At 39.6% G+C, this 25,494-nt stretch overlaps 2 protein-coding genes across 2 annotated transcripts in view; one reads left to right on the top strand and one right to left on the bottom strand.

The window, feature by feature from the left end:
- Nucleotides 1–277: 277 nt before the first annotated feature.
- The window catches only part of LOC124163375 (A disintegrin and metalloproteinase with thrombospondin motifs 20-like), a 239,261-nt gene continuing 214,044 nt past the window's right edge, over nt 278–25,494 (bottom strand). The window contains exons 2-3 of the mRNA XM_046540250.1: nt 11,787–11,959; nt 278–817 (exon numbers count right to left, since the gene is read on the bottom strand). Coding sequence (XP_046396206.1) covers nt 575–817; nt 11,787–11,951 — 408 coding nt within the window. The 5' untranslated portion in view covers nt 11,952–11,959 and the 3' untranslated portion in view covers nt 278–574. The remainder of the gene's footprint in view (nt 818–11,786; nt 11,960–25,494) is intronic.
- On the top strand, nt 15,866–18,501 carry LOC124164500 (piggyBac transposable element-derived protein 4-like). The gene is made up of 3 exons (XM_046541830.1): nt 15,866–16,340; nt 16,456–17,755; nt 18,456–18,501. Exons 2-3 carry the CDS (start codon nt 16,464–16,466, stop codon nt 18,499–18,501), a joined length of 1,338 nt encoding a protein of 445 aa, XP_046397786.1. The 5' UTR covers nt 15,866–16,340; nt 16,456–16,463.

Raw genomic sequence — 25,494 nt, forward strand, 5'->3', positions numbered from 1 at the left:
CCTTTTTTAAGCCAAGCGCTACAAGCCAGCAAGGTACTCAGCTATCCGCTAGCATCCTGCGTCCTATCAGCGCTCAGAGCCTCGATCAAGATCACCTCACAAGGCGGGAGGGGGAACCAGAAATGCGTCGCACGGCCTTTTTCCCATCATTCCTACTTACGCGTCGCGTTTTCGCGCGTTTGAAATTTTTCACTTTTCATTTAATCGCGAAAAATAGATATCGTCATTTAAAAATGTAAAAGCGACAAATACGTACTCAAGGAGTAATAATCTTTCGATTTAGGCAATAAAATAATAATAGGAAGCCACCCTATTGATTTAGTGGCAGTGTGTTTATTTTCTGATCAAATCAAGTATTCCAGTGAAATCAGCAAAATCAATTGAAATATATAAACATGAATTGATACCACCAATAAAACTGATATGACTAACTGCACCCTATAATAAGTTATTACGGAGGTGGAATTCTTTACAGATGATAATGTTCCTTCAAACATTCCTTTCACACCAAGAATTCCAACGAGGGGGTCTTGAAAGCTCGAGACCTGCTCGGCTTCACTTCATCTCCCTAACTTCATCTTTCACCATGCCATCGTTCCAATGGCGTGTGTTCATCGATCACATTCATGCATGACGACAATGATTTTAATGTATTTAGTGGCTGAGCAACATCTTCCTGCTGCCCCTGCCTGAAGACACAAGCGTGGATATTGTTTATTGCCCACGGAGGCCACCTCCATCTCATCGAGGCCACCTCATCTGCTGGGTGGCAGGCTCCGCATTTGCCACGACACCTTCCCACCACAGACTGACCATCCTGTGTGAGGAGAATCAAACACTTATTTCCATGTGCTTTTTACAAGTAGGCGTGCGAACCCTCCCCTATTTATATCTTTCACGGTTTATAAGTTTACTTTGTGGCACCTTACATCTGCTGGCAAATATCTTGGAACATAGTAAATTCCACATAATCATACTAGATAAACCTAAACCAGTTTCAGCCCTCACATATCATTCTCAAGATGAAACACCTCATGATAATGGCATATAATAAAAGACTATGGAATGACAGATTAATACAACATAGTAATAAAGTGTATAACCTCTTGAGAATGACATGCGACAGTTCAAACAAGGTTAGGTTTACGTAATAATGTTGTGTGGAACATACAAAGTTACAGAATATTTATTTAACCCCCAGAGCTTCTATTTTTTCTTAGTTCATCAATGACATAAACACTTTTCATGGTAGTTGAATCTTTGCTTAGTTAAAAGCGGTGAAATTAATATTAAGTGCAAAAGCACAAAATTCCCGGGTCCCACAAATAAAACCACAGATCTTTGGTTTTTCAGGCCACAGTGGCGACCCTGGATCATTGGGTTCCATAGCAAATTACCAAGGTTCATCGTACTAGTTGCTTCATTTGGGCCGTTGGGATCCATCAAAGATCAATGCAAGATGTCCAAAATTCAAAGGAATGTGGACTTCCAAGAAGCTACACCAATGGTGTAGTCCATTTCAGAGCTAACCCCACAATTCGTGGTTATCATTGAAGTTATCTACTGACTAAGTTTACATCAGTTCATTATCCAGCTTCTAAGAGGATCGTTATGTAAGAGTTTAAAGAAAAGGTTAGTGAAGAGTTTGATCTGGAGTGTAGCTCTCTACGGTGCGGAAACGTGGACACTAAGGAAAGAAGACGAGAGAAGATTGGAGGCAATCGAGATGTGGGTATGGAGAAGATGGGAGAGGGTGAAATGGACGGAGAGGAAAAGGAACGACCAAGTGCTGGATATGGTTGGCGAGGAGAGGCAGCTTTTAGATGAGATACGGAGGAGACAGAAGGTATGGATGGAGTTAGTGCTTATCGGGGAGGGGATGTTGAAAATGGTGCTAGAGGCTAGAATGTTAGGGAAACGAGGGAGGGGAAGGAGAAGAATAGGATTTTTAGATAGATTGAAAGAGAGTAGGCCTTACTGTGAGTTAAAGAAGGCAGTGCTGGAAGGAAAGGGAGGCTCCCAGATCACTTCTTGCGTACTCCATGGAAACCTACCTTAATCGGTAGAATACTATAATAATAATAATTCAAAATAAGGCAAACTCCCTTTCATTTTACCTAAACATATTCTTTGCTTCCTCCATCTCCCACATTTACACAGCATTCTCCCCTTCTCTAAAACTGTTTTCAACCATCCTTCCCTGCTTCAAAACTTTCACCATCCAAACCTTCTGTCCCCTCTATATTTCTTATGGAAGCTGCCTCTCCTCACCCACCATGACCAGCTCTTTGTCATTCCTCCTCCTCTCCGTCCACTTCAATTTCTCCATTCTTTTCCACACCCACATCTCAAAAGCCTCCAGCCTTCTCTCGTCCTCCTTCTTTAGCGTCCATGTTTCCAACTCGTAAAGCATTAGACTCCAAATCTCTCTCAAGACTACTCTCAGTTTCACATTGTAATCAATTATTTGTTTCCCCATTTTGCTTTTCTCCTTTCCCTTTTGCTTTTCTCCATGTCTCACTTTTCCACTTCCTTCTCTCCTCCATTCCTTCCATAATTTCTCTGCTATCCAGGTTTTTATCCTTCTACCATATTTTAGCCAACTGGCTTCTTGGCAGCTTTTATTATTGATGGTTACTAGCCTTTCCCATAACTTTAACTCAATCACCTCTCAACAGCACTTTCCCATTCGTGAATGTCTCTTTTGCTAATGCAGTTCTTGTAACGTTCACCCTGAAAACTCCACTGGGCTTGCCTTAACCGGCCGGTTCGGCGGTGACTCACTCCCCCATTTCCCCGTTTTCCCTTCGCTGGGCGTGCGGAGTCATGGTTCAGGCAACCACCCCTCCCCTTCCCAAATAAACCTTCCCCTACCCACACACCCACCTCCCACCAAACCCCCCTCCCCTCCTGGATAGGTCGGTGGGCTGGCCGGGAGAGCCCAGGCAACGATGCGTCAGCCAGGAGGCGAGTCTAGGTGAGAGAGGCGAGCGAACATGAGTATGAGGAGGACGGGGAGACGGACAGAGACAGAGAGAGAGTAGACAGGAGACCGGTCGACAGTGGTCGACTCAGAGAGTGTCCAGCCTATGCATAGAGAGAGCGCCCGAAGGATATTAAGCCGTATCTCCCGACGCTCTTCGGTAAGTGGATCAGCCTCATTTCTGCATGTGCACAGCATTGGGTGCAATTAACTGGTTTCTGGCCGGTTGCTGAAGCATGGGTCGATCCCATCTCTTGTTCTCTCCAGGGCAAGTACTCTGGGGCTGTGGACACCACTCAGGTGATTTCCTGGATTTACGTAGCTGAGATTCGGCTGCCTTTTGGCAGATTTGAGCCGAGATCCAGCATTCTCCTGTCTCAGAGATCCGGCTGCCTTTTGGCAGATATGAGCCGAGATCCAGCATTCTCCTGTCTCGTATCTTCAAGTTTGATACCAGAAGAAAAGACAATATTCTCATGGTATCTTGTATGTATGTTGCACTGTAATTTATTGGTATTTGTTGAAAAGGAAATCTTTATGTTTGTTAAATTCTGCAATAAATTAATTGCCATGTTAAGTGTGACAATTGTGTGAAGCCTCCCTTCAGTGCTGTCCATAGGAAGGCAACTCTGGTTGCCTGGCGCCCATAAAATTGAAATTCCTATGAGGTCAGCCCACGACTCAAGAGATCGGAGCCTGCCGGGAGCTGCCGGGTATTATCTTATGGTAGGCGGTCCCATCGGATCATAGGCCGAGGGAAGGCGTGACAAAATGGCGCCCAACGTGGGGCGTGGCAACGGCGACTTGCTTGACGGCAGTTTGAACTTTGATTCATTTTACTGGAGAGGCAAACTTAGTTTAAAGCATTTATTAGTGCCTTACAAGATCAAGGATTGTTTAATTGACTCATTATTACGTGTTTTATAATTTGTGTTGAACTGTTTAAGTGAAAATTGTGAAGTGCCTGCTCTTGAATTGTGCTTAGAGGCTTGAATAATGTTGTGATTTCAAGTTGTAGACACTTAAGATTTAATTTCAAATTTTCTGAGTTGATACAATCATTTATTGATTATTATGTAGTGTATGTCAATGTATAGGTTAAGAAATATCTTGTGGAATTGATTCTAAAATTTGTTTAAATTTTCTTTCAAGTAACAGGGTATAAAATTAAGCCAGAAAGGCAGAGGTATTCAGTGGATGGACCAGACTGGAGAGTGCTCGATCTTCGCCTTGAACGATTTGGACTTCCGGGGAAAGAAAGGAAATTTTTCCAGCCGGAGGAGAGCACTCGAGATTGGTGAGACCCTTTGTTTTCTGTGATTGGCCAGAATGGAGGTTAACCGTTTAACTAAGGATGAGCTGATCTACGAAGTCGGAGTGCGCGGGGGCTCAGCTGGTACAGATGAAGGAATAGATGTTTTAAGAGGGGCTCTCAGAGAATTATTGCGTAGTGACCAACCTATGGGTGGCTTTAAGGAGGAAGAAAGCGTTGAAATAGAGTCAGAACTTTTGGTAATTGAATCGAAACTCACTTTAGTACAATTGGCCATCCAGGATATTAAGAAGGGTGGGAAGGAAACCTCGCCCAGGAGAATTAAAACTCTGTTGTATCACTTAAATAACAGGATTAGTTATATCTTTCCCAGGTGTCAAGGGGGAGACAGAAAAAAGGGTAAAGAGATTTATCGCAATTTAAAACAATTGAGTACATTGTTTAGTAACTTAGGAGAAGGAGTAGAGTACCAAAGTCCAGATATATGTTCCATGTCCTCTTCTTCAGGACCAGAAGTAGAAAGACAAAGTTTACAGGGTCATAGGAGACCTGAAGTTAATGTTGCAATAGATCAATATGAAAATTGTCAGGATGTTAATACATTTCATAGAGAGACTCGTGGGAATATGAGAACAGACCGGAATTATGAAGGTAGACCACAATTACATAAGTGGAACATTACATTTAGTGGTAGTCCCTCAGAAAGTGTAAATGCATTTATTGTCAGGATTGAGGAACTTGCAATAGCCCGTGGAGTGTCAGAAGCTGGATTGCTTCTTGGGGCAGTGGAATTATTTGAGGGGCAAGCTCTACTTTGGTTTCGGTCGGTAAGGAATGATATCTCTAGTTGGGAGGAACTCAAGGTTATGCTTCGCTCAGAGTTTCTTCCTTTGGACTTTGAGGAGAATTTACTCCAAGAAATTAGAAACAGGAAGCAAGGGATGACTGAGTCAGTGGGGACATTCATAGCCTGTATGTTAGGACTATATGATAGACTAAGTAAAGAAGTCGGAGAGGAAGAAAGGTTAAGTCAGATTAAAAGAAATTTAGCTCCCTATTACCTGGAAAAGTTAGCTTTGCAACCAGTGTTGTCAATTAAGCAATTGAAATCGATTGGCAAGGAGCTAGATTTGAATAAATTCCGTATTGAACAATATGAGGCATCAAAAATGAACAAGGTTAGATCTTTAGAACCCGACTTGGCCTTTAATAAAACTTTCCAATTTAGAGCATCTCAAAAACCATTGGTGCAGTCTATAGGGATAAAAAGAGAGGGTATTAAATGTTGGAATTGTGACCAAAATGGGCATAGATTCTCAGAATGCAAATTATCCTCTAAAATATTTTGTCATCGCTGTGGGTACAAAAATGAAATAACCAGAAATTGTCCAAATTGTAGAAGGGGTAATAGAACTGATAGAACTTATAAGCCACAGAGACAGGAAAACTAAGGAGAGAGTCCGACAAGGGGCACTCGTACTCTCTAAATTATTTAGTTCCCCCCTATGTGAATCTAGACTTGGTGAGGTTGGAAATGGAAAGAGATAGTAGGATTTATCTGCCAATTTCAGTTTATGGTCTGAAATTTTATGGATTGTTAGACTCAGGAGCCACTCATTCAGTTATTGGTAAATCAGGTTGGAAATCTTTGTCCAAACTTAAGCTGTCTCTTGAAAAACCCACATACTCTAGTATTCAAGTTGCAAATGGGAATAAATGTCAGGTAAAAGGAATAGTGAGCTTACCTGTGGAAGTAGAGGATATTACCAGAATATGCGAGTTTTTAGTGGTACCAGATATCACTTATGATTTCATTCTTGGTGTTGATTTTTGGTGGATTATGGGCTTACAACCAAATTTATTAAAGGGTACTTGTAAACTGGAAACACCAATCAGTGTTAATTCTGTGGAGTCAGTAATCTCTAAGCGCAAGCTAAATGAAAATCAAAAGAGTCAATTAGAGAAATTGATGAGAGATTATCGAGAAACTATAGGTAGAAGGGGGATAGGTTGTACCAATTTAGTGGAACATGTAATTGATACAGGTGATTCGCCTCCAATTAAACGGCGTTATTACTCATACTCTCCCAAATTATTGGAAATATTGCGTAAGGGCATAGAAGAACTATTAGACCAAGACATAGTAGAAGTTTCAAATAGTGCATGGGCATCTCCTGTGCTATTGATTAAGAAACCAGATGACTCCTATAGATGGGTTGTAGACCTAAGAGAGGTGAACAAAGTATCTAAACCAGATGCTTACCCTCTGCCAAAGGTAGAGGATATTCTTGTTCAGTTGCGAAACACTAGGTACTTGAGTTCATTGGATATAAAGTCCGCATTTTTTCAAATTCCCTTAGAAAAGAAAAGTCGAGAAAAGACTGCATTTGTAATTCCAGGGAAAGGCCTGTTTCAATTTAAAAGAATGCCTCAAGGTTTGAATACAAGTCCTGCTACTTGGCAGCGTCTCATAGACAAGGTCATAGGGGAAGATTTAAAACCCTTTGTGTTTTGTTACTTAGATGATATAATAGTAGTGTCCAATTCATTTGAACACCATTTAGAACTCCTCTATAAGATACTCGATCGTTTAGATAAAGCTAACTTGACACTGAATTTAAATAAGTGTTGTTTTTGTAGAAATGAGTTAAAATATTTAGGTTACTTGGTAAACGAAAAGGGACTCCAAGTAGATCCAGATAAAGTTAAGGCAATAGCTGGATTTCTTCGCCCAACCAATGTCACTGAGCTTAAGAGGTTTATAGGGCTCGCTTCTTGGTATCGAAAATTTATTCAGAATTTCTCTAGCATCATGCAGCCTTTGAATGCTTTAACTTCCAAAAAGAATAAGTATGATTGGACAGAGGAATGTGAGCATTCTTTTAAAGTTATTAAGGAGAAATTAATATCTGCTCCTATTTTAACATGTCCTGATTTTTCAAAAGAATTTGAATTACACTGTGATGCTAGCAATCAAGGTCTAGGAGCAGTCTTGTACCAAGGAGATAAGGTGATAACTTTTATTAGTAGGGGCACCTCTAAGGCAGAAAAGAAATATTGTACCACTGAACTTGAATGCTTAGCTGTATTGTGGGCTATTGAAAAGCTGAGAGGATATCTTGAGGGCTATGAGTTCACCGTGGTAACAGACCATGCTAGTTTAGTTTGGTTAAATTATTTAAAAGACCCCAGAGGGAGATTGGGTCGTTGGGCTGTCAGAATGCAGCAATACAGATTTAAGATTGTGCATAGAAAAGGGAAGGAACATACTGTTCCAGACGCTTTATCTAGAAACCCACTACCGAATGATGGGATAAGTTTAAACTTAATTACAGTCATGGGAGAGAGCCAAGATATTTGGTATGAGAGTCTGAGAAAAGGAATAATAGATAAACCTGAGTCATATCCAAAATTTAAGGTCCAAGATTATCAGATCTATAAATATATTGATCCAGGTTGGAACCAATCTCATCAGTGGGTTAGAATCATCCCTAAGGATTTGCGGAAAGAAGTAATGATAGAATGCCATGATGATCCGGCAGCAGGACATTATGGGTGTCTGAAAACAGTTAGTAGATTAAGAAAATTATATTATTGGCCTAAGATGAAGGCAGATGTTGTCAAATATATTAAAAGTTGTGATATTTGTAATCAATACAAGGCTACTCAGAATGCACCATTGGGATTCATGGGAGATCAAAGACTTGTTACAAAACCTTTTCAGATAGTATCATCTGACATTATCGGGCCTTTGCCTAAGTCAATTAATGGATTCATGTATTTAGTAGTGACCTGTTGTATGTTTTCAAAATATGTGATAATGAAACCGATGAGAAAGGCAACCGCCGACAATGTTAGAAACCATTTAGAGGATGATGTGTTCTTGAAATTTGGGGCTCCCCATACTTTACTTTGTGACAATGGTGTGCAATATAAGAGTAATAAGGTTAAAGATTTATGTGAGAAGTATGGTGTAAAAATTATGTATAATTTTTATTACCATCCCCAGAGCAATCCCACAGAACGAGTTAATAGGGTAATAAAAACCATGATAGCTGCATATGTTGGCAACAATCATCGCCATTGGGATAAAAATTTATCTAAAATTAATTATGCCATAAATTCTGCCGATCATGAGGTGACAGGATGTAGTCCTCATAAACTAGTATTTGGGGAAGAGATTTTCTTAAATGGGACATTAAGGAAAATACAAATTAATGGAAGAGAGATTCCAGATTTTCAAAATCGTAGAAAACATTTAGAACACCTAGAGAAGGTCAAGGAAATAAGGAAGGAAGTTGTTGAGCGATTACAGCAAGCTTATAAAAAGAATTCCCATTACTATAACCTGCGGAGGAGAGATGTGAATATAGAGCCCGGACAGAAAGTTTTAAGGAGAAACTTTGTACAATCCAATGCTGCTAATTACTTTTCTTCCAAATTAGCACCAAAATATTTAGGTCCTTATCTAGTCCACTCTAAAGTAGGAAATAAGGCTTACCTTCTCCAGGATGAACAGGGACTAACAGATGGTCCCTGGCATATAAAAGACTTAAAGCTGGTGTAATACAAAAATTTTTCCAGGGAAAAATTTTTTATTTAGGAAGGGGGGGGAATGTAACGTTCACCCTGAAAACTCCACTGGGCTTGCCTTAACCGGCCGGTTCGGCGGTGACTCACTCCCCCATTTCCCCGTTTTCCCTTCGCTGGGCGTGCGGAGTCATGGTTCAGGCAACCACCCCTCCCCTTCCCAAATAAACCTTCCCCTACCCACACACCCACCTCCCACCAAACCCCCCTCCCCTCCTGGATAGGTCGGTGGGCTGGCCGGGAGAGCCCAGGCAACGATGCGTCAGCCAGGAGGCGAGTCTAGGTGAGAGAGGCGAGCGAACATGAGTATGAGGAGGACGGGGAGACGGACAGAGACAGAGAGAGAGTAGACAGGAGACCGGTCGACAGTGGTCGACTCAGAGAGTGTCCAGCCTATGCATAGAGAGAGCGCCCGAAGGATATTAAGCCGTATCTCCCGACGCTCTTCGGTAAGTGGATCAGCCTCATTTCTGCATGTGCACAGCATTGGGTGCAATTAACTGGTTTCTGGCCGGTTGCTGAAGCATGGGTCGATCCCATCTCTTGTTCTCTCCAGGGCAAGTACTCTGGGGCTGTGGACACCACTCAGGTGATTTCCTGGATTTACGTAGCTGAGATTCGGCTGCCTTTTGGCAGATTTGAGCCGAGATCCAGCATTCTCCTGTCTCAGAGATCCGGCTGCCTTTTGGCAGATATGAGCCGAGATCCAGCATTCTCCTGTCTCGTATCTTCAAGTTTGATACCAGAAGAAAAGACAATATTCTCATGGTATCTTGTATGTATGTTGCACTGTAATTTATTGGTATTTGTTGAAAAGGAAATCTTTATGTTTGTTAAATTCTGCAATAAATTAATTGCCATGTTAAGTGTGACAATTGTGTGAAGCCTCCCTTCAGTGCTGTCCATAGGAAGGCAACTCTGGTTGCCTGGCGCCCATAAAATTGAAATTCCTATGAGGTCAGCCCACGACTCAAGAGATCGGAGCCTGCCGGGAGCTGCCGGGTATTATCTTATGGTAGGCGGTCCCATCGGATCATAGGCCGAGGGAAGGCGTGACATTCTCTTTCTGGTGTCCTCATGCAGTGTCTGTTGCCCGCTAATGCGCAGCTCAAATAGTTGAATTGCTCTACCTGCTCAAGTTTTTGCTCATCTCCCTTGTCCCAAGTCTTACATTCCTAGCTCGTGATCCTATTCAAAACTGCATAACTACATTCTTCTTACCTACCGTTTTCTGGAGATTCATTATCATGCCATATACCTCACAATGCTTGTCAAACACATCCACCATAGCCTACAGCCACTTGTTGACTGGATAATGAACTGATTTAAGCGTATCTACCATCATATTAACTCCAGCTTCCATCTCATCCCAGGCCTCTCTTACCATTTCATGAGTCTACACATTAAAAAGCAATGACGAGTCTTGCCTCGCCCCTTGGCCAATTTCTGCCCACCCTGATTCTCCATCCTCTACCCTCATTTCAATAGTCTGGGCCTTGTACAAACTATGAATGAATTGCCTATCCCTCCAATCTGCCACTAAATATTTTCATAAGGATTTCTTATACAATTTCCATACATTCCACAGCAATTATGTCCACTATATTTAATCTTCCTGGCTTTTTCCTGCTATTTTACATATCCTCCACATACTACCTACTTCCATTTACTCTGACCATGGGATGCTCAGATAAGATCCTTCCATATATTATGCCTTAACTTTTGACATGGCTTGCATTTCTTTGCCGTCTGATAATGACTTATGACTTTAACTTTGCCTCTTTCCTGCTGAAAATGTTTCCATTTCTCACACTGCCTTTTCCGTCAACTGCATAACTACTCTCAGTTTCACGTTGTAATCAATTATTTGTTTCCCCATTTTGCTTTTCTCCTTTCCCTTTTGCTTTTCTCCATGTCCACACTTTTCCACTTCCTTCTCTCCTCCATTCCTTCTATAATTTCTCTGCTATCCAGGTTTTTATCCTTCTACCATATTTTAGCCAACTGGCTTCTTGGCAGCTTTTATTATTTATGGTTAACTCTAATCCCATCCTTCCTCTACTTTCTGCCTCCATCTCCTGTGCCGCAATGTGAAATTGAAACTCTAACATCAAGTTGAGTAAACACAGTCTGAAATATGGCTTAGTGGTATAACTGGTATCATATCTCACCTGCAATTGGGATATCTAGGTTTGAATTCGATAATCCAAATGTTTTTGATGGCAAATTTCACCCTGGTCCTCCTTTTCCTATGACCCAAGGTTTGCTCTTAAAGTTCTCTTGATGCTCTCTTGATTCATCACCAAGGAGGAATGCTTTGACACCAAACCATTAGATAGTAGAATATTATCCCTTTAAGTGCCAGCCTATTTTGTCTGGTAAGCTCAAGAGTACATGGTCTTTTTTGGCAAATTTGCTAGTTTGAACTTAAACATTTATAGAGAGCCTAAAATGCATTTTTTGCGGTACATGTCGTGTTGAAGCATGACAAAGTACTACAAAATAGAGACAAAGGCACAAAAAATAAGAGGCTTGGGTGCAAAAAAAAAACCAGCCCATAGATCAGTCCAACAGTGATGCAGCTAGGAATTAAGGGGTTTAGATGCCACTAATACCAGGGTGTGTGGGGTATGGAATACCCATCAGTGTAAGTGGTAGGTGAGAGGTTAATAAATTGCTAAATTTTAAGAAAAATTGATCAAAATGGTGAGTTTTACGGCTTTCTGTGGGATATTTTATCAATCCTTTCACCATTCTATTAGTAATATCAATCCAATTAAGTATAATGGATTGAAAGTTCTCTGAGGCCTGGGGGGGGATTTTATCCCTCAAACCCCCCCTCACTGTGCCACTGCAGCCAAATATACTCTTTGCACATATCCCCCAGGCTGATGGTTGGCACCATATGGGATGAAGAAAAGTTAAGAGCCATGCACTCACGTCTTTCCTGCTGACATGAACAGCTGCTCCTGATCCACGTCCTATACTGCTATGAACCCTGAGTCCGGTACCTTTGAGGTTGATGCTGAAACGACCTTGAGGATAGTCTAGGGAGCTGTAGGAATAAGCTACTCTTGTACCATGTATCTGCCTGGCAAAGGTCATATCTTCAGCTGGAAGTTAGAACATAGCATTGCATGAGGCACACACACACATACACACACATGCCTTATTGTAAAATTTTCTCTCAGGGATGGGTCTCTCAGAAAAAGCAATGGCGGCGAAATTACCCACGTAAGTGGTTCAACATATGAATATCGGACTTTGTTCTTGTGTGATCTGGCGCTCGGATATCGTGAAACAAAACGTGAATGCATGAAAAAGCCAACTGTTACATGAATAGCCCACTGCCTTGCGAAATTCAATCAACATGCCGAGGGTTAGAGTGCGAGAAAATTACAAGGCTTACCTTGAGCCTGACTCGCAAGATTCCAACAGCACACCAGTTCCTCGATGCACTCGTTGAAGGAAAACAAATACCATTCATGCTAATGTGCAGTTCAAAGCTACAGTTGAAGACGGAGAAGTTTTCCCCGCTAATCCTGCGGACCTTAACATAACTTCTTCAATGCATAAATATCTGAGAACATTTTTACTTATCTATCCCCATCGGTAGATCTTTATCCATACCCATTTTCTACTCTTTATGTGTTCTGGCGATTTCACTATTTTTATCTGTTGAAAACGGAAAATGGTTGCATGATTTTGAAGTTTCATCTATAAAAAAAATCGAGGTTAATATTTCTAATAATTATTTGATCGAATTTTATTTAGGTTTGTGGGCAAGATGTTAACGATCTGGAAGAGGTGGATGTCAATGTCAACCTTGCTGGTGGTGAAGTAGAGAAGGATGATGTACCATCTTTCACCGTGAATTCTGCTGAAGTATATGTAAGTATTTGAGGAAAAGTATTTCATAGAGTGGACTGGACATAATTATGGATATTCTCAAGAAAATAGGCGTCAATTGGAGGGATAGGCGACTCATTTGTAATCTTCATTTGGTCAATACTGCGCAAGTGAAGGTAGCGGACGGAGAAACTGGGAGGGCAAGCTTTGCCCGAGAAGTAAGGCAAGACTGTTCACTATCTCCATTGTTTTCTGGAGTATATGCTGAGGTGATGGCAAGAGAAGCGTGGGATGAGGTGGGAACTGGAGTCAAAGTGGGAGGAATGATGTAAAATCAGTAAGGTTCACGGACGATCAGGCGTTGATTAGCCAGTCAGCGAGAGGGCTGAAGAGTATAGTGACAAGAGATGTGATGAATATGGCATGAGGATTACTCACAAGAAGACTAAAGTCATAATTAAGTTAACCAAATTTCCAGGAAATATAAAATTATCCACGCAACGCTTTACTCCCTCCGAAGTAAATGTTACCATTGAGTAAGAATATAAACTTACTCTATGATGTTACCCAAAATTTATTAAAACAATTAATAAAGTGTCAGTACAATCATAATTTAACTACTTGAGAACATTCTGGGGAGGGGTATTAAAGTTCGAGCAATTGGTTGCTAATTCTCCAAAAAGCAATTGACTGATTGCTTTAAAATATAATTTGAACCGTCCCACAGTGGGCTGAAATCGAAAAAAGCTGGACAAAACCTCGAAAATGGTTTTTTTGAGTATGGAAGTTGAAACTTTGCACAGTTGTTGCCAACACATTAGTGCATTTTTTGACGCAAAATATTTTTCTTAGGCTAATTTTTTATATAAAATACATAGCCTCAAAGTTGAACAAATTTGGCGGAAATTGCCCGCTTTGAATTTTTTTCGAAATTCTGCGAGAATAAGAAGAAAATAAGAAGCTCTTGTCAATTCTAGAACGTTTTCTAATTCTTTGGATAAGTATATGCGATTAATAAGTGACCTGAGTTTTTGCATTATCTCAATGGATTTAAGGGCGATTTTTTACTCACTTTGATCCCATTATAATCTGGTGGACGCCCGGAAAAAAATGACAAAGTTAGCAAAAGAACTAAGAGGAGGAAGACTGAAAGTCTTAGATCTTCTCACTCGGCAGCAACTTTATCATTCGCAGCATCGATGACAATTGGAGAGGAAGGAGAGCCTCCAAATTAGTGGAAACGACCATTCCAAGCAGAGCAAGGAGAGTCCTAGCTAAATGGAAGACACCCATCTCAGGTTCCTCCATGATGTCAGAAGACGAGGCTCTTTCTGTTATCATATCGATGCACTTGACAAAAAACCACTACAAGTGTCTTCGGAAAATAGCTGAAAGCCATGGTCATAAATTATACCCGAACTATGAAAGAGTGAGGTTTGCTAAAAATACTACGTACCCGGATGGCATAGAGATTATAGAAATATCGTGCGAAGTCAATCAACAAACTCTCCTGTCGCACACTGCCTCACCGATTCTAGCTTGCGTGGCAACTGTTCCTGATGCCAGAAGTGAATTGAAGTGCACTCTGATTTGTAAATATGATTTCGACGGCAGTTATGGGCATTCGCAGTATAATCAAGTTTGGCAACAAGAGCCTAGGTCGGAGGAATATTTGTAGGTAGGAGTTCTATGGTGCCCCAAACCGTTCATAAGGTCCTAATACATGGAGCAGGTATAGCTACAGAGATGATTCTTCCTCTAGGGATATTATGTGAAGAAGCAATTGAAGCACGCAATAAAGATAGCAGAAAATATCGAGAAAGCTTTAGCAGGAAGCACTCTAGAATATATCTACCAACGATGACTTATTTCGTCGCCTCCTCCTGACCTCAGATTCAGTAATACCCAACGCCGCACCCCTAATTACAAAGAAATCCCGAAGAATGCCGATATAAGTGAGGAATTTACTGTTACTAAATGACGATGACCCAGAAATCCTGCAGCCTCAAAGTGAAAGCGACAGTTCATCAACCGACTCGGAGTGATGCTATTACATGTACATAGGGTTCATTTAAATATTCATTGATAACCTTTTATCAAAAATGGAAGGACTGAGAAAGAAGCCTAAAAGCCTATACAGTTAATAATAACATTAAATACATCCTCAGCAAAGGCTTTGCATTCATAGCGCTTTATAATGTACGCTGCGTCACGACAATCCATGAGCCCAGGGAGCAGCCGCGGACTGCGCGGCACGGTAAAAACATCGATTTTATTTAGTTTGTTGCCAACGGCCGCAGATTATTTCCGTGGATGACGACTCTAAAAGGCTTGATGCAATTACGATGTAAATATCTGAGAGCAACTCGGTGTCCTCCTTTTTATACAGTCACACACGGGCAAAAATATTACTGAAATTAGCGTCCGCCATTTTGTACTGCATCGGTGATAAATATGACAAGACAGTAAAGAAATCGGGTTACAACAAAAGGAAAATAAATGCAGTAATAATATATCATAGCTTTTATTCAATAAATTTATTTAAAATGATTCACTATCCAACATCCGTCGAGTACGGCAATTCCCGTGGCCAGCAGCCAGCTCCGGGCGGTGCCGCACGTTCGAAAAATCGATCTTAATTTCGGCGTCGCAGGTGGTCGCAGCTGTACTTCCGATTATCATAATCTATATACTTTGTTGTATATGTGGTGTAAATATCTCGAGGTAACTCGGTGATCCTTTTTTTAAAATCCTACATAAACACAAAAATTCGACGAAAAACAGGGTCCGCCATTTTGTATCGTATTGGTCACAAATACAACAACCAAGTCGTGAAAGTTGATGGTAATCGATGATAACAAACCGTTTAACAAATTTATAAATTTTTGTTGCTATTGAATTACTACTAAAGGTGTGACATTAGTTTAACCCTAGAGTGGTGACGCCCGGTCTCACAGACCGAAGATTAATTCTCATCGGTGTCTCAAGCGAAGTATATAATGTTACAGTTAATGCTTTTCAGTAGCTTCCTATTTCACGCTGCTCTTCCGATACATGACCGAAAAAATCACTTCGTCTGAGTAATTTGATACTTATTACTACTTTCGGTCTGCGAGACCGCGCGTCACCACTCATGCTCTGAAATTTTACTTTCTTGCCGGAGTGGTGACGCCCGGTCTCACAGACCGAAAGTGTAACATTGATGTATCATGAGAATCGATTACAATGATGACGCTTTCATCATCCCTTGGATTCAAATTTCAAGTCTTGGAAGTTACATGTACCCTATATAAGGCCAAGGAATCCTTTTTCCACGAGTCAGTCACTGTGTGCGCGCAGTTGTTAGACCTGCTTGTGGAACGACGCCGCTGTCCAGGAAAAACATCCAAGCAGAACGACACTAACAGGTACGTTATAAATTTTGAAGTGCATTCATTGGAAATTGCTTATTATCTCCACGCAAATAATTTATTTTGGTTAGTACTTTTCTCTGGTTCATAATAATTGAACGAGATGAATGGTATTATATGTAATAACTTATAATTTTATCATTATCTCGACAGGGTAAAATCTGCCCATCTACTCTTTTCTGTGAATCTCCTTTTGCAACTCTTGCGACAGCTCAGACTGCACTTATCTAACTTGGTGAGTACGCTACGCAGCTATTTTACCTTTGAATTTTTATACCTCATGCTGTATATTACTCTTCCATATGTTGCATCCAATTTTCCTCTAAATATGTTTTTATCACTGAAATTAGTTGGAGTGATGAGTTATGAAGAGGAACAACAGCGGGTGTCACGGTTGCTGTCCGAAGTAGAGAGAGAACCACAAGAGTCCCTGCATTTTGATGACGACGACGACGATGACGAAGAAGATCTTTTGGAGGTGCGAGAAGAGAGCAGTGACTCGGAGCAAGACTGGGACATGGACGACGGAGAAGCAATGAAAGAGGATGATATCTTCACCGGGAAAGATGGGACCACCATATGGAGAAAGAAGGCACCAAAACAAAGCGTAAGAACGCGTTCAAAAAATATAATTACACAATTACCTGGGCCTAGAGGGAAAACGAAAGGAATAACAAGTGCTATAGAATCATGGCGATGTTTTCTTGATAGTTCAATAATAAATATGATTACCGATTGTACTAACAAAGTCATTGATAAGGTTTCTCCTAATTACGGGCGTAGCACGTACGCAAGACCTACTAATGTTCATGAAATTGAAGCACTAATGGGATTGCTGCTGCTTTGTGGTATCAATAAAAGTAATCACCAAAACGCCGAAGACCTCTTCAGTACCAAAGGCAATTCAATTGAAATATTTCGTCTTGTCATGTCACTTCAGCGTTTCCGATTTCTGTTGCGTCATCTAACTTTTGATGACAAAGAAACTAGAAATGAAAGACGTAAAGTTGATAAGCTTGCCCCCGTGCGAGAGATATTTGATTTGTTTGTTGAAAACTGCAAAAATAATTTCAGCTTATCTGCCCAGGTTACCATAGACGAGAAGTTGGAGGCATTTAGAGGTCGCTGTGGGTTTCGTCAGTATATACCAAATAAACCCGCCAAATATGGAATAAAAATATTTGCTCTCTGCGATGCAAAAATGCATTACACGTCCAACTTAGAGGTTTACGTTGGAAAACAACCCGAAGGACCGTATTCAATGGACAATAGAGCATTTGCCGTGGTTGAACGCTTGTGTAAGCCAATTTATTACACTAACCGTAATGTTACCATGGACAACTGGTTCACTAGCATTGAGCTTCTTGAGAGACTGCTGAATGTCTATCAGCTGACTTCAGTGGGCACAATCAGAAAAAATAAACGCGGCTTACCACCAGAATTCGTTCAAGAAAAGGGACGTAAAGTGAAATCATGTCTGTTTGGTTTTAGGAAAAATTGTACATTAGTTTCGTATGTCCCCAGAAAAGGAAAAAATGTTCTTTTGATTTCAAGCATGCACGACTATGACCAAGTGGATGCAATAACTAAAAAACCTGATATCATTTTGACCTATAACAGCACAAAAGGTGGAGTAGATATAGTGGATAGGTTATGTGCTAACTACAATTGCGCTAGACCAACAAGGCGTTGGCAAATGGTCGTGTTTTATTCATTATTAAATATATCAACAATAAACTCTCAAGTAATATACACTATAAACAATAAGAAAGAAAGCCTTGTACGGCGTAAATTTATTGAAGGAATTGCATTTTCCCTGATTGAAAAACATCTTAGGAATCGTGCATCTATGGAAAACATACCACGAATCACTCGTTTACGAGTAAATGAACTACTGACCATTAAGCCATCAGAATTACTTCCTAATCCTACTGAAGGGCAGATTGGGCGCTGCAAATATTGTGACAGTAAGAGGAATCGTAAAACACGATACTCTTGTAAAATTTGTAACTCATTTCTCTGCCTTGAACACGTAACCTTGCTATGTGAAAGGTGTTATGCCAAAAATTCAGATTCCTGATTATGTATGATTGAATATGTTTTTGACGTATGGCATGTAATTAAAATTAACCCTATTGTTTATTAATGCCGTGTGTCAGTTTTTTTGTGCACTACTGAAAAGATGCCGATGTATAAATATTTCTTCCTGTTCTTCAACATAAAAATGAATAAAAGTTGAAAAAAATTGTGTATGTAATGAAAATGTTAAATAAATATTTAAAATTAGCAATACAATATCGCGTTATAAAGCCAATTCAAGGTAATTGAACTCAATTAATCTTCCAAATAGCATAAGAGACCACATCGGTCCAGGAGACCGACGTCACCACTCGTGAACCAAAAATTCACGTCACCACTCTAGGGTTAACCCATTACCGGCCGAGTAAAGAAATACTTGAAAATATATAATTTTTTCTTTTCAATTGACCTAATAACATGCTAAATAAGGTAAATTGAAAATATGGGCCTTCAAAAAAATTTGCTTATGGTAAAAAAAAAATGTTGCGTTTTCGCAACGTTGGCCGAATCCGGTATCTGTATGCAGTTATGCAACCCGCATTACAATACATTGCCGCCTCATAGGAATATGCTGTTTTTACTGTCGGATATAATCCTATACCTTTTTATGCCACGTATATGACAAATATCGTCATATTGGATAAATAAAATCCTTAGATATTATGTTTCCAACGAGATGTTGTTGTTATTTGACCTAAATCCATTATAAAATAGACATGCTTTACGGTTTGAAAGAAATAAGTCAAAGCGAAAATTTTCTCAGAAGAGCATGTATTTCACATTTTTTCATTGACTTTAATTTTATCATTGCAGATTGAATTACAAAAATTAATGGCTAATTATGAAATACTCAAGCATTTTGGGTGCAATGGAACATAAAATTTCGTACATTCAAACATGGTTTGGCTTTTACACTGTTTCGGCAACTACTGAATTTTTTTTAACTCTCTGGCCAAATTCGTCCCTTCATGCTTCACGAATCCGCGATGAATTATATGGCCTAACTTTTTCTATGTTTATGGACGCGAATTGTATAGGGGTACGTCATCTACTGACTTATTCATTTCACTCTTTAGATGCGTCCCTGCTAGATACGATTTGGAGTCTACCAGTGAAATTTACTTCCGTTGCATAACCTGTACAATCTCCTGGCGTTAGTGCAAACGCCGTCCAGTAAGTTGATAAGCTAGGACCCTTTTTCCCCTGTATTCTAGTGCGGTAATTTTCATTTGCATTATCAAGTAGGTCCACACCTCCCATGTATTTACTATACTCCCCAATAACACGAATGGTATTTTCTTTTATTAACATAGAATATTATGTGAAATAGTATTTTATTTTTTTCTGCTGAAACTTTTCCCTGTGCCAAATGGAAGCGAAAAACTTTTATTGCTGTCTACAGGGACAATCTATTTATCATTCCATCGAACAATACTAAGACCTTGGGCTTTATCAAATGTTTATTTTCATGTTCCTCTCGGTTTCACGTCAATGGTTTTATTATATTCTATCAGGAACTCCTCCGTTATACGTATTTAATCGTATTTTCACGGACGGCTCCATTGACAAATAATCCTTTTTCTTTCAAAACAATAAATAGTCTTCAAGATGAAAAGAAGTTATTGAAAAACATACGATGGTTCGAGGGATCAGGGATAATCTTGAGAAATTCCAGAATAACACTTGCTTCCAAGCCTAAATTTCGATAGAAGTAATTTTCTATCGCCTGGTTGAACCCTAAAACCGTCTGAATAACATAAGCACCAAAGTTAAAAGCAAAATCTAAAAGGCTTGTTTTAAAAGAACATTTATGCACTGTAGTGACCAAAGTAAGGTACCATTTGCTCATTTTTTCAAAATTTATGCGCAAATATTCCGAATTGTAATAATTTTTCAAGTCGTCAAATTGAGGTCATAATTTACAAATCTGTCATTTTTGTCCAGACAGGAATTGTCTGATAAGTGTAGATTATTTTTTATTAATCTGAATATGTTTTGGTTCAATCATTGCCGAACCATATCTACGCCTTATCGTCTTAATTCACCCAATATCCTGTTGTGGAAGTCAGTGATATCGCTGAATCGTGAAGTAAGGAAGGACTAATTCGGATTGAAAGTACAAAGTTGTGTGTTCCATTGCACCCGAAATGCTTTCATGTAATCCATAAATAATAATAATTTGTTGTAATTCAATCCGTTGTGATAAAAATGTCTTTTTAAAAACTGGAAAATACGTTATCTTCTGTAAACATATTCGCTTTGACTCATTTCTTTCAAGCCGTAATGCATCTCTATTTTATATTGGATTTAGGTAAAATAATGCAGCATCTCATTGGAAATATAATATCTAAGAATTTTAATTATCAAATATGACGATATCTGTCAAATACGAGGCATAAAAATGCGTAGGATTATATCTGACAGTAAAATCGGCATATACTTACGAGACGGAAATATGTAGTAATGCGGGTTGCATAACTGCCTATAGATATCGGATTAGGCCAACGTTGCGAAAACGCAACATTATTTTCCGGATCTGATTTTCGCATAATGTTGACTCTCTGACGAAATATAAGCTTTAATATCTGTTAATTGAAATTTCTACGTCCACATGGACGAATAAAAAACTTAATAAAGGGAATAGTTACTCTTAGGAAAAATTATTTATCTTGCTTAACAGGAGACTCGAAAATTGACACATTTTGAGTATTTTTATAAATATCGAATTACTTATTAATTGTCATTATAATCTCACTTAAAATCAGTTTAAACTTATTTTTATAGAAAAAAGCGAATTCTAAATTAATAAAATTCAATTGAAACATTTTTTTTGCATTTCTCAATAATGTTGCGTTTTCGCAACGTTGGCCGTAAATGGGTTAAACATGCTGAATTTCGAAAAAAATTCAAAGCGGGCAATTTCCGCCAAATTTGTTCAACTTTGAGGCTATGTATTTTATATAAAAAATTAGCCTAAGAAAAATATTTTGCGTCAAAAAATGCACTAATGTGTTGGCAACAACTGTGCAAAGTTTCAACTTCCATACTCAAAAAAACCATTTTCGAGGTTTTGTCCAGCTTTTTTCGATTTCAGCCCACTGTGCGTCCTTCCCTATATTTGTAGATTTACAGTTCTCCCTTTACGTCACCATAACCTTTTCTAAGTATTCAAAATTTTCAACCCCATAAGAGGATATAAACGTAAAGAAGAAGCTGAAACCAATGCATTCAATTTAAGATCTACCAAAATTTATATTTTTCCGACGCGTAATTTTTCCGTTCAAACGCTCATTTATCTATGTAAGACGAAATTGTTTTCTTGATGGTCAGAAATTATAAGAGGATCAAATAGTTTAACATATTTTTTAAAGATTATGTAAGTGGTAACTTATTGTAGAAAATCCAAATAAATTAATTTGTTGATAGTGCGTTTAATGCTCAATATATTTTTTTTGCACGGCAGGCTGAGATTAAACAAAAATTGCTATTTTTTCGAGCATTTATTATGTTTCGTATCTGGTCTCAACTTACTAATTTTTGCAATACGTATTGTCATTTGTCTTGAGGTATCCTACAGGCAAGGCCTAAATGGGATTCCTACTTTATCCTAATTTATTTTAAATGTGCTTTTAATGATGATTCCACGGATAAATAAAAATAAATTGGCCAATTTATTATTTATGCGGTTCGTAAAGATTCACGAGCTACGATTGAGACACAAGATAAAAGTAAATGGACAAGAACGGAGAAAGTGAAGCGGACGGAGACTAAGAAGAACGACGAAGTGTAGGACATAGCAAGGGAGGAGAGAAAACTGTGTTACAGGAAAGAATGTTGGGTAAGTGAGAGATAGAAAGGAAATAAGAGATTAGATGGAAAGGAATTTCATAGTGAATTGAAGAGGAAATCCATGATAGGAGGAAGTACAGCCAGAATGTTTAGTAAATACTCATTACAAACCTACCTTAATCGGTAGGTTACTTTAGTAATTATATGTAAATTTTGACACATATTTTTGTACGGATTATATTTATGAAAATTTTATAAGTGCCTAAAATACCATAGCATGCGTCTTCGTCATCCCTAACGTCCAGTTGCAGCCTTTAGGAAGAAGAAATTTCCTCCTGAGATTCTCCAATTGATGATTACTGTGAAATGCGATAAGGAAATATTTATCTGAAGCGAAGATCAAAAGTTATTTGAAATCCAGGGGAAACAGAATACTCCACGAAATATACGAAATAATATATAAACGCATTGTATATTTTTCTTTTGTACTCCACGTGGAATTAAGAAAAAAATTAGATGGACAAGGCTTTATGGGAAGACCTCATGGACGAGAAGTTAAAAACATTTTACCTTCTTCCAGAAATACTTAAATTGGAAAACTAAGAAATTAATATTTTTATGCATCGGGAGTTACGATTTTCATTGAAAACGAAATCTCTGAAACATTTTGACGGGTTGAAACACCATGAAGAACAAACGATATTCTCAAAAATGTCAAGGAATAATAAAACTGTACCTTTCAATTCTTACTTACCGGATTTTCACGCTACTACATGAGATTGCTTTAATTAGTAACGAAATGAATTATTAAATTTTTTTTAATACTTCCGGTTTTTTGGAGACGAAATCTCACCAATCTCTGTGCTCTACTCTTCCGTAAATAATATCCATTTACCAATCTTGAAGACCACCGTGTTGCCTTAAGGTACGTATACTTCCATGCGGCGCAGAGGGTGAGCACGGTGGCACTCGGCTGTTCAACAGTCGCAAACCCGAGCGAGAAGGTTCCCAAAATTTCAGTCGTCTAAACCCCATCCCCTACACATCGCCTTCCCTCCCTTCCCTAAACACTGCCCCCCTATGTTCCCTGCCTCGAGTCCAAGGCCACTTGCTAGTCGGCTAGGCTCGCTGGCCACTAGGCCGAGTTTTTGAGGGTTGGGGGAAAGATCCACAACTCGAAAGTGGCCGATGTATCCGGAAGCCTTCAGGATCAAATTCTAGGCTTAATCCTCACACCTTCTTCGAAAGAAAACTCAACGTTTATCGCGCGAGTAGATTGCTGCCGAAGGACCTAAAAAAAGTTACAATGACTGAGTCATTAGGAACATGTGAAAAACATGAATTATATCAACAGTTCCGATGTAAAACTCGAAAGAGCATTAGTAAGTGCATGGGTGTTGAGTCGTGACATCAATCGCGTGAATACGGATGATAAGAATAGAGAAAAAGTTTGACATAAAAAAAATCAAACAGAATTTCATCGCAACCTAAAAAATTCCATCAAAATCCTTTTCGTAACAAACTTGATTGAAATAAATTAATTGAAAAACTGATAAAAAATAATTTTTAGTCACTAAAATATCAAATTGAGCAAATTTGATTTTTCAACCAATTATAAAATTTCATATAATGTTTCTTGGTAAAATTTAGCGTATTGAAGGGCATTGATTAAAGCAAAATATGAATTCGGGATTAATACGATTCCATTTGTATGCAGAGGTCAGAAAGAAGTGACAGAAAACGGCCGGCAGCTGTAATATTGAAATGACGGTGTATTTATAATAAAAAACAATCAAAACCCAGTCAACTCTCCATCTTACTGCAAGCAATTTCGAAGTCACCAGAATTACTAAAAAACATTGCATAACATAAGAGTCACAATACTGGCAAACGCCCAGGTATTCGTGAGACGAATATCTAACGCTTTGAGACCACATTGAAAGTTTAAGTTACAGTGCTAACGCCTGTTATTTCTGCAGGAATGTTTCTCGGGTTTCCCACCGGGTGTCGTATCGGGTTGTAGTTCCCAACGTTTCCATGACTAAGTCCGTCATCGTCATCAGGGGTCATTAACGGAAAAGGGGGGGAAACGTTGGGAACTACAACCCGATACGACACCCGGTGGGAAACCCGAGAAATATTCCTGCAGAGCATACGCCGGGAAAAACTCAGATTCTACGCCTGTTATTTCAATTGTGACACAAATATTACACGACCTAATAAATAATTGGGCTCATTGGGCAATTGGCCTTGTGGACTTTGGACAACTTTTAAGCGCCAGTAAAGATAAAATACCACTTCAAGAAAAATCCGGCTTATATCAGATTAATTGTAATTCATGCCCAGCTTCCTACATAGGTCAAACAAGACGCAACATTCTTACCAGATACAAAGAACACCTCTCATATTACAAAAACAACAAACCGGAGAAATCCAGCATTGCACAACACCTTACTGACACAGACCACGAAATTACCCTAGACAACCTTACTCTATTGAAACAAACATCAAAACACCTACTTGACGCATACGAGAGCATTTACATTTATAGAAACAAAGGGAAACTCCTTAATAGTGACGAAGGTCCCATCCCGTATTCTTCTCTATTTTCTCTATTGCACTAAGAACGTTACGCCCTCAGTTATTTTCCACTCCATAACGGTCATCCTTACGTCACGTTCCCTCACCCTCCTTCCAAGTTAAACCTTCCCTTTCCCCCCCCTTCTCCGTCCGTTAACTATTCCGCCCCCCCATACCAACTTACGTCCAACCACAATTTTCCCCCTCTCCTCTTCCATCCTCTACACCACAACTATTCCCCTCCCCCTCACTCTCTTCTTCATACATTTCAGCGGTGTCTATTGTTTTTTCATCACTCAACCTTGTTGAAGTGAAGCTTTAACCTCAGTTGCGTTGAGAAGGGAATCTTGGATTCCGAAACCGGTAGGCTTTTCCCGTCCAGGTGGCAGTTCCATCGCTCAGTTTTGAGCACATTCTCCCGGAGCATAACCCACGGAGTAAGTGTTGTTTGTGTGATAGTGTGTGTGTGTGTGTGTGTGGGTCTTAACTTGTGTAACCTTAGCGAGGCCCCCCAAAATTCTCGCGAAGGTTCCTCCATAGTTAAGCGAGTGATTGGTTTCAACGTGAGCAGCCTTAGCGAGGTCCCCCCAAACCCCTCGCGAAGGTTTCTACACTGTTGATCGTGTGCGTGTATGTTTCTTAACTTGAGTAACCTTAGCGAGGCCCCCCTAAAACCCTCACCAAGGTTCCTTCATAGTTAAGCGAGTGATTGGTTTCAACGTGAGCAGCCTTAGCGAGGTCCCCCCAAACCCCTCGCGAAGGTTTCTATACTGTTGATCGTGTGTTAGTGAAGGGTTTCCGGTTGAGAGGCTGGGGTTGGTCACTGCTGCGAATCCTCCCGTTCCAGCATACCACACAGTGTTTTGTTTATACCTGTGACGAGGTCCCTTGTTACGGCCATTGGAGTGTTACTTGGAATGACTTTCTTTTTCTCGTAACTT

The sequence above is a fragment of the Ischnura elegans genome, chromosome 8, assembly GCF_921293095.1.
Source record: "Ischnura elegans chromosome 8, ioIscEleg1.1, whole genome shotgun sequence".
Lineage (NCBI taxonomy): Eukaryota > Metazoa > Arthropoda > Insecta > Odonata > Coenagrionidae > Ischnura > Ischnura elegans.

Coding starts and splice junctions, on each gene's coding strand:
- LOC124164500 (XM_046541830.1), top strand. CDS start 16,464: ATGAGTTATGAAGAGGAACAACAGCGGGTGTCACGGTTGCTGTCCGAA. Junction 17,756..18,455: donor GGAGTAGATATAGTGGATAG/GTTATGTGCTAA, acceptor TCTTCCAAATAG/CATAAGAGACCACATCGGTC.